General features: G+C 47.6%; 1 protein-coding gene across 3 annotated transcripts; it reads left to right on the top strand.

The window, feature by feature from the left end:
• The first annotated feature begins 558 nt into the window (after positions 1-558).
• LRRC59 (leucine rich repeat containing 59) lies at positions 559-8,648 on the top strand. 3 transcript variants are annotated; one of them, XM_043528971.1, is made up of 9 exons: positions 685-706; positions 1,433-1,569; positions 2,303-2,411; positions 2,972-3,031; positions 3,595-3,753; positions 4,124-4,228; positions 5,474-5,546; positions 6,915-7,088; positions 7,858-8,648. In XM_043528971.1, the coding sequence occupies exons 2-9, from the start codon at positions 1,556-1,558 to the stop codon at positions 8,100-8,102; spliced, it is 939 nt and encodes a 312-aa protein (XP_043384906.1). In that variant the 5' UTR covers positions 685-706; positions 1,433-1,555; the 3' UTR covers positions 8,103-8,648. The 3 variants fall into 3 exon arrangements, with proteins under 3 accessions (XP_037770263.1, XP_043384907.1, XP_043384906.1); XM_037914335.2 differs by lacking the exon at positions 1,433-1,569 and having other exon boundaries at positions 559-706; XM_043528972.1 differs by lacking the exon at positions 1,433-1,569 and having other exon boundaries at positions 594-749.
• Positions 8,649-10,032: the final 1,384 nt, after the last annotated feature.

Consider the following 10,032-nt stretch of genomic DNA (forward strand, 5'->3'; position numbering starts at 1 on the left):
GCTCTGGTACAGGTTTAATAATGGGGTTTCAGAGCCCCTGTCAGGCACAGCTACTAAGGGGAAACAATGTCACCCTCAACTGTGTTAAAGCAGTGCTAGCAAGGGCCTTCTCTCCCCCCTTGCCATCTCTGCCCCCTCACGCCCTGGTCCCCCTGCCACCTCTGCCCCCCACTCCGACCTTTACCCCTCCCCTCTCCACCTCTCCCCGCTCGCCCCCTGCTCCCACCTTCACCCCTCCCCCTTCTCCCCCTGCCACCTGCTCCCACCTTCAGCCCTCCCCTCTCCACCTCTCCCCGCTCCCCCCTGCTCCCACCTTCACCCCTCCCCTTCTCTCCCTGCCCCCACATTCACCTCTCCCCTCTCCACCTCTCCCCGCTCCCCCCCTGCTCCCACCTTCACCCCTCCCCCTTCTCCCACTGCCCCCACATTCACCCCTCCCCTCTCCACCTCTCCCCGCTCACCCCCTGCTCCCACCTTCACCCCTCCCCTCTCCCCGCTCGTCCCCTGCTCCCACTTTCAGGCACCTCCCCGCCCTTCGCTCGCTCAGCTGAGAGCCGCTGGCCCTGCAGAGGGCGCCGCTCTGCCCCTCCTCCTCCGGCCTGAGCGTGGGGCCCTCTTGGCCACCGGGCCGGCTCGTTGGCGCTGGTGGGCTAAGACGGCGACGTGGATGCGGAAGTGGCTGGCAGCGGAGGAGCTGGGCGGTGCGGTGAGTGCGGGCCCCCGGGGGAAGGGTCGCTCCGCCGGCTCCGGTACGCGCCCCCCGGGGAGGGGGGGAGTATTGGGGTGGCCCCTGTGCGGGGGTGGCCGGGGGGGAAAGGAGTATGGGGGGGTCCCTGTGCGGGGGCGGCCGGGGGGGAAAGGCGTATGGGGGGGGTCCCTGTGCGGGGGCGGCCGGGGGGGAAAGGCGTATGGGGGGGGGGGTCCCTGTGCGGGGGCGGCCGGGGGCGGAAAGGAGTATTGGGGGGGTCCCTGTGCGGGGGTGGCCGGGGGGAGAAAGGAGTATGGGGGGGGGTCCCTGTGCGGGGGCGGCCGGGGGGGAAAGGAGTATGGGGGGGTCCCTGTGCGGGGGCGGCCGGGGGGGAAAGGCGTATGGGGGGGGGGTCCCTGTGCGGGGGCGGCCGGGGGGGAAAGGCGTATGGGGGGGGGGTCCCTGTGCGGGGGCGGCCGGGGGGGAAAGGCGTATTGGGGGGGGGTCCCTGTGCGGGGGCGGTCGGGGGGGGGAAGGAGTATTGCCGGGGGTCCTTGCAGTCTGAGGCTCGCTCTTGGTCCCTTGGGGGGGAAGCCCCGGCTGTCTGAGGTGCCCCCACAGGGGATGGGGTTGATGGGACTCGGGGTCGCCTTCTCTCTATGCAGTGCCTGTAAAGCCCCTGATTAGAAGGCGCCTGGGGATGCGCCTCGCTCTTACCTTTGTGCTCCCCGCCCCCTTTACCAGAAGCAAAGGAATAAAAGCAGCAAAGTGGCAGCAGGATGTGCTGGGATAGTCAGGGAGCTGGGCCAATGAACTGTTCAGCATTGCCGCCTCTCCTCTATCCAGTCACCCTCTCCACTCAGGATCATGTTACCCCTCTTGTACGTCTCCCCTTCAAACAGAGAGCTCTCTTCACAAACACCCTGGGGATATCCCGCCCCCATCCCCCAAAAACCTCAACCCTTGGGCAGTGGGACAAACAAACAGAAACTTCACACTGTTTTCATGGTGCCTAGATGCCCTGTTGCCAGGAACACCTACTTAGGCTGGCACTGGAGGAGGTTGGGTTATTTCTGAGAAAATAAAACTCGTGGTCAGTCAGAAAAGTCTTGAAGGTGCACACCATGATCTATACTGGGGATCTCTATCAGGCGTCTCACATCTAGGTTGCCAATCTATATCCAGCTTGAATTGGTAAAGAGGAACGACTAATAGTTGTTCCCATTTGGTGGGCTGTTCAGTAGCCTGTGCTAAATGAGTTGGTGGGCTGTCAATCCAGTTCCCAGTAGGCAGGTTGCAAAAACCACATCCTCAGTTAGCCTGAATTGGCAAACACTGGCACCTGGACCAGAAAGATCTGAATGGCCCAGGGGGACCAAAATATCCCTGGCCTCTAAAGGAGGTTCTTAAAGGTTACAGTTGAGGCATACTTGTGGGGCATGACAGCTGTCACTACTCCTGCTGTACTTGTTAGGTAGATATAGATGAAAAGAAAATCTGGAGGCTTGTTAAAATTTATTGGTGCCCCTTCCTCATTCCCTGTCTTTTTCCCTTTCAAAGAATGGGAAGGCTCTTTGCTGAGCCACTTGAGACTCTGAATTTATCTCTCAATAGGATCATGGCCAAAGCTGGAGGAAAAGGAGTGAACCTGAAAGACAAACTTGATGGCAATGAATTGGACTTGAGCCTGAGTGACCTGAATGAAGTACCAGTCAAAGAACTGGTCAGTATCAGTCTTTCTTGGGGGATGTAAGGTATTGCAGGGGAGCCTCTGAAGTTACACCTGGTCTTTGTGAATGTACTGGTTCTGGAGGTGGGGTGATTCCTGGGAATGCCTTGGGTCCTGTGTAAGTTTGGTGGGTTTTACCAGCTCTAGGTGTTGCCAGTTCTGTATTTAAAGGCACACACTCTGTTTCTCCTGGTTTGAAGAGAAGGAGACACAACCTTGAACTCTTCCTTTCATCTTGACTTTTGGTGGTTGAAGTGACCTGAAGAAGAGAGGGCTCCCAACTGATCTAACAAATCTAGTAGATTGTGGGTTAAACTGATGCTTTGGGTAAAGAACCTGTTTCAGGGGGAGCAGTGTTCATAAGCCCCTGAATTTGAGCGAGATGTAAGAGTCTCAAAAGTAACTTGAATGGTAGCAACTGGGGAGTTCTTAAAACTCCATGTATGGGAGAAATCCCAAAGACTGAAACAGAAACTTAAACAGCAGGGTACCAAATGTGTTAAAGTACTGTAGCTTTGATATGGGTTTAATCTGGTTCCTTGGCTCTTTTTCAGGCTGCCCTTCCAAAGGCTACCATATTGGATTTGTCCTGTAACAACCTCACTTCCCTACCGGTAAGACAAGAGAGAAGCTTTGGAGGAGGGAGGGGTCTGTTTGGAAATATCTTTGGAAAGGTACAATCATCCTCCTGCATGGGAGGACCAGGCTGGAGTGTTGTAACGAGCAGTTCTCTTAGCTTTGTGGGAGGATGAGTGACACTGCCACCATTACAGAGGGGTCAGTAGAGGTGACTGACTTTTACTGAGGATGGCTGGCATAATTAGCTGTACTTTCTCATAGAAAATGTGAGTGTACTCAGTGAAGATTATAGCAGCTTCCATTCCAAAGTGCTCTACCAGCTAGATACCAAAAGCAGCATTACATGTCTTATTTTCATTGTAATTATATTGCTATGTGTAGTCCTGTTTAGGAGAGTATCCACTGTTCCCTACTTCACAGTCCGAAGATAGAGGGGGAAGAAAGTAACTTTCCTCCATCACACAAACAGCTTTGTAATGAGTCCAAGTCCATGTAGATCTTCCTCAGTGTGCAGCATACGCTAGCTGTTATATCTGTTATTCCTTAGTAAAGATGATTGACAAACTTGTAAACTTCTTCACTCCTGTTTGGGTTCTAGTCGGACTTCTGCAGTTTGACCCACGTGGTGAAACTTGATCTGAGTAAAAATCAGCTTCAGCAGCTCCCCTCAGACTTTGGTCGCCTGGTTAACTTGCAGCACCTGGACCTCCTGAACAACCGATTAGTCATCTTACCAGTCAGTTTTGCACAGCTCAAGGTAAAACCCCTCTGCTCGGCAGTTTACGTAAGGCCTTGGAGTGCAGCCCAAAGTCTCACGATTCTTCTGAAGTTAATTTCTCTAGTAAAATGTCAGTCTCTCCGCCAGCAGACCACTGTGAGCTCCAAAATGTAACTGGGAGCTGCAGCGCTGCCCTTGACGCAACTTCCTCAGTTTTGTTACAATTAAACTCCTGCCTGAAATCTGCACTTGCCTCCCATATCTCTTTCATTCACGTGACAACTAAATAGATCTTTGTTTCTGCTTTGAACTCTCTAGAATAAACACAGCCTTGTTTGTGCTCTTTCTTTAACACTGTACTGATGCGCTCCTACTCTAGCCTGGTCGCATTTGTGTTTCCTTTCTGCAGAATCTGAAGTGGTTGGATCTGAAGGACAACCCCTTGGATCCTATCCTGGCCAAAGTGGCAGGAGACTGCCTGGATGAGAAGCAATGTAAACAGGCTGCTATCCGAGTAAGGAACTGCTCTACATTTTATTCTTGTCTTCGTACATGGATTCCATGGCTGTTAGTTCTCCTCCTCTTGCTTGGAGGCTTTCAACATGGTAATTTTTAAGGTATCAGTCAGGAGGGCAATGAGGGAGGGGCTAATCCCATTCAAAGCCAATGTTAATCCTGCAATGATTTCACTAGTGTCATGACCCTGTTGATCTAGGAAGTGAGCTAAGCAGGGTGCTCAGCCTAAGGAGGCACTAAGAGCGAACGTTTAAATGTTGATCACTCAGAAAAAGATATACTGAGAAAAATAATCCATATCCAGCTTTGCGGTTCTGAAGAAGTGCTGGCAATCTGTAGGCTTGTGTGAAGAGTTACTGCTGGGAGCCATGGAGCAGGGCTAGAGCAGTTGGAGCCTATGCTGCTGCTGCAATTCTCTCTCATTCCTGAGGCAGGGATCACATCCCCTTTTTCAGCCTTAGAAAAACCATGTGACCATGGAGCAGTGGATACACCTAATACCAGCGCACAGACTGCAAGGAGGATTTCTTTTTTTAATGGAGAGATTTTGTCTGACCCTGAAGCAGCAGCTTTGGGACCGAAGTTGAGACAGCGCTCCAAACACTCAGCAAAAGCAAAGTCTCAGCGGAGCTGCACCAAATTGCACCAGCTGAGGATCTAGCCCAATGCAGATTTTATTAGACATTCCTTTATCAGTCGTGTATGTATGCTGGTAGATGACATCATCTCTTGTGTAGAAAAGTCAAATCAGTGTCTATTGTCACAGCTTTCTTCACATTAACATCTGTTATCTCACTTCCATGATTAAAGCCCAGTGTACTGTGAGGCAAGTTGGACCTAAAATGGGCAGCAAGGGCTCCTGGAGTCTGGCAGCCTCTCTTAAATTAAGTGGTGGTTTGTATTAAATTAAGTGGTGGTTTGTATTATTCAGTTTCATGTCTAAGTCGTATAATCAGTATGGTGTCTCCTCTTGTTAAAATAAAATGAAATATTATCTTGTCCCAGCACTGAATGACAGGGTTTTTTGTATGGACAATGCATACAGTCAATGTGGAGGTTGTGGCATCGGTGTAAGAGCCACTTGGGACTCACTTCTATTCTGCTACATAGAATTAGAAGTCAATCCCAGAGGAATGCATTCCTTCTCCCACTTATGGCTGCATTCTAATGCTGTTTCCATATTAAGAGGATAATGCAATGAATCTGCTGCATAGATCTTATGCTATTGTTTTGAATCTTGAAGGTGCTGCAGCATATGAAAGCTATCCAGTCTGAGCAGGATCGAGAGAGGCAACGAAGGCTACAAGCAGAGCGAGGTAGGCAGATGAAGCCCCCACCCACTTACTGCTAGGCTCTTTTCTGCTTCCACTGACTACATATCCAGATCAGCTGATTCTGCCCTTCCACGGCAGCTAACAAAGACTGTTCTGAATATAATGGCACTGAGGACCTATAGAATATTTGTTTTGAATTGGAGGTGGAGGAAGAGATCCCTCGATAGCCAACTGCTTAACTCTGTGAAAGGGGAGAGAGGTCTGATCCACTCTAGAGGAGAGGCATGGGCCTCTGGAGGATCAGTTGGGTAACCAAAAGAAGGCCTCATGGGTTGTGGGTTCCTGATATGTCTTGGGAGGCCCACTGAAACCTAGATGCTGATTTTACTTCAGTATATCTTGGGAAATGATTTCCATGCTGATACACCGTACTGGAGAACCGCCTCTCTTCTTAAAGGGGATCATTTTCCATAAGCACCTTCTTTTTCTTCCCTTCTTGAAAAGGTTTGAGTGCTGGAGCAAGAAAATGGGAGTCTTACTGCTATTCACTGTGAACATGCCACATAGGTCTTGTCTACACTGACAAAGTTCAGAGCTCTAATTCAGCACAAGTAGAAATGCTAGTGTAAAGAAGGTTCAGCTGTTTTACCTCAACAGTGCTAAAAAGGCATGAAGCCTGTCCACAAAGTGCTTGCACAAATGCTGTTACCATTGATGAATTATGGGTCCAAACTCTGAATGTAAATGAACCCTTAAAGGAACATTAACAAACTGGAAAATCACATTTGTCTGAAAACTCTAATACCGAAGATTACTATAGTTGAAAAGTTAGTGACAAACATTTATTTCAATATACTTTGTGCATTTGACAATACTCAGAGCATGGTCAGTTTCTCGTTTGTGAAACAGACCCTTATGAATATGAATAGGGGGCAGAAGGACCCTTAATTTTTTTAAAAATTAAAAAACTACTAAGGGAATACTACATAAAGAGTCCTCTATGAAACTAGGATTTCTTTAAAATTAGTCACATTCATAAAATTTAAGTTTACAGTGTCCCTTTAACCTTTGTGCTTCCATTTTATGCATATGTAACAAGGGGACAGTGCCTCATATGTGGGGCTCAGTTAATGCTTGTCAAGTGCTGAGCTCTCTGGATGAGAGATGTTATTGAGAAAGTGTAAAGAATGAGGAGAGTGTAGATTTTTCACTCACTCACATAAGACTGCTTCCAGGGGAGAATAAACCTGAAGGAGGAAGATGGGGAGTGCATGCAACACTTCTAGACAATAAAATGGGGCAGTTATTTCATTGCTTTACCTTCCCGGTGGGGAAGAGCAGTCATGCAGCAAGGGGGAAGATGGAGTGCTGTTATTACAGAAGGAAAAAAATGTTTGTGTTGGTCCTCAGAAATGGAGAAGAAGCGTGAAGCAGAGCAGCGAGCAAGGGAGGCTCAGGAGAGGGAACTACGGAGGCGAGAGAAGGCAGAAGAGAAGGAACGAAGGAGACGGGAGTATGACGCACTAAGAGCGGCAAGGCAAGAGATGGAAACACAAACAAAAAAAGAAAGCAGTGAAATCCCAAGTAAGTTAATTGTAGATTCAATTGAGAGAGATCCACCAAGGAGCAGGTGTATTCTGTATAGTGTAACTGTTTTCATCTATATTTTGGCACAGCATAGGAGAAATCGGTGGAAGAGAATGAGCAAGAACCTTATCATTAAAGTGTACCTACCTCCAGCTCCACCCTGCTTTTAATAGTGCCAGATTACGTAGCAAGATGTTAGGAAGTAGTCCCTTGTGTTGAATATGGTCATGGGGAGGTGGAATCAGGCCACAGTGGCCGAGCTAGTTCAGAATCTTGCAACATATGAATAGCAGAACTTCAACATCTTTGCGATTGATGGAACTCTTGATTACTTACCTGCAGGATTCAAAGTTCTGCAATTGCTGCTAAGGAATATTTTCCTCTGCGTTATAAAATTGAATGTACTTTAAAAATATCTGCAAAAAAGGCTTTTTAACACCAGTTTAATGCATTTCATCATCTTCAAAGCTGTTTGCAAGCATTATGGTTGTTTTCTGAGAGATCAAAAACATCTGCTTCTTGAAAAGAAATATGTGTTGTTTCATCCTTTGTGGATGGGGCAGGTGCATATGTTTAGAACTGAAGAAAGCCAGGGAAGTCTGAAATGTTGTAATTGTTTTCTTGTTTTGGGAGAGCTAAACATGTGGCATACCATTTTACCATAAGGGACTCAGATCTGCATGTTGGGATATTATAGGGGTACAGATTTCTCTTGATAAGTGACTTGGTTTTCCCATTCTCTTTCCCCCAATTTATATCATTACAGAGCTTTCATCAGTTTCTCATCCATCTCAGCTGCCCCGGCACAGGCGCTCCTGGTTCCAGGCATTGTTGAAGCTGCTGCTTTTGATGTTCCTGTGTGCCCTTAGTACTGTGGCTGTTTGCCGTGTGACGGAGCTGCAGCGCCAGTCTCTGTGCGTCAGCGTGAACGCTCTCTATGAAGATGTGGTAACTGCTCTGCAAAGCCACAAAATTGTGCAAAATGTATTACATCAGAACTCACAGCAATGATGCTGCTACCTGGACATGTGCATTGTCAGCATCTCTTGCCACCATCGACACAGCCAGAATTCCTATGGAATTGTGTTCTGGTGAAACTATCTTTAATCAGTCAGCACTGGATTTGCTGGTCCATTCAGAACAGAGCAGAACTACTGCTTAGATCATTTTTGTTGTGCTTGTGTCTCAGATGGTCTGCAACTCCTGTCGTTTGCTCATATTAAATTAGAACATGTTAAGACTCTCTCCCTCACTAATGGAGCAGGAGGTTGCCAGTCAGAGGAGTGAGGAAAGCCATAACCCATCTGGGTAACTATGGCCCTGTAAGGAGATGGAGTATATCCATCTTCTTGCTGACACTTGCAAGAAGGTTCATGCAAACCTTTGCTAAAGTCAGGGGTGGTGTGGCTGTATGGTATAGAAATATACATAAGCCTATTCCAGGACCAATCAGAAGTATGTAGGATGGCTGTGTATTGATACATCAGAGTGGTGGAGTGATGAAATGCTATTGAAATAAGAATTGTCAGCTTTGTCAATATAACAGTTTTCGCAGCAGATTGGTGTCTGACTCTGACCTGGATATTTACATTGTTTACATACATTTGTACAGTGCCTCAGTTTTGATTAGGAGCTTGCATGTGAACATATTTTACTATTACACCATAACGGGACCACTAATCTGAGCAAGCTAGTGTCAAAACAGTTATTCCGAGGAAAGACTTGGCAGCCATGCACACTGGTTTTCTCTGAGAGCCAGCGCAGGCTCCAGAAGGCCGTGCTACAGCTAGCCATCAAAATAGAACTATTCACCTCCAACCTATGTTAGGAGCAGTATTAGTCAATAGGTGACACTAGGATAGTGTTGTTAAGACACCATCATATATTAGAGGCCATTCTCCATAAAGTGTCTCAAACTGGCCAGCTTCACATTAGCATCCTCTCGTTTCTGTAGGTCATCTCATCTCCTAGGGCCTTAGCAGTATAGGATCTTGTACTGCCTTTGTGCTTAAAGTGTAACAGCCTACAACTTCTGGTGTTTTGTGCACCTGTGATTTAGCACAGCTGTTCTGTTGCTGTAGAGCAGTGTGTGGGATTACTGTACTCTCGCATTCCCAGTGTTCAATTCCCAACAGTTAATCACAGAAAGGAAGATATGCCTTCACCTGAGTGCTGTTTAATCCAAATGGGCAAAAGATAATGGTACTGCTCCCTAGCTCCATTGTAACAGAGGGGTGGGGGGTTCAGCTAAAAGGAAGATACACTGAAGCTTGTTCCAGGGGCACACTACTTAACCCACAGAGGCAAGTTCAGACATGGAGTACCTGACACTATCACCACAATGCTGACACAAGTGCTTGCTTTTTATCTGAACAGCATATTCTGAGGTGCTGCAACTACTGTTTGTGAACCATCAGTACCCCTGTTCTAGGCACAGGTTGTTGCTTGTAGAGGAGTGTGTTCTACGCAACAACTGTTCTAGTGAAGTTTGTCTCATGGGAGAAAGACCTGTAGCAGTCAGCAGATGCACTGGTAACAATATTAAAATTTATATCACAGCCTAACAGTAGGACTATTCCAAAGGCATCAATGGCAATGCAAAAAAATCACTTACTAGCTGTAGAGATGATCCCAGCATGGACATATTAGAGAAAAATGCATATTTTCTCCCCTGGAGTGTCACTAGTTCAGTAAAAAGAAAAGGAGTACTTGTGGCACCTTAGAGACTAACCAATTTATTTGAGCATAAGCTTTCGTGAGCTACAGCTCACTCCACTGGATGCATATTGTGGAAACTGCAGAAGACATTATATACACAGAGACCATGAGACAATACCTCCTCCCACCCCACTCTCCTGCTGGTAATAGCTTATCTAAAGTGATCACTCTCCTTACAATGTGTATGATAATCAAGTTGGGCCATTTCCAGCACAAATCCAGG

Source organism: Chelonia mydas, chromosome 14, assembly GCF_015237465.2.
Source record: "Chelonia mydas isolate rCheMyd1 chromosome 14, rCheMyd1.pri.v2, whole genome shotgun sequence".
Lineage (NCBI taxonomy): Eukaryota > Metazoa > Chordata > Testudines > Cheloniidae > Chelonia > Chelonia mydas.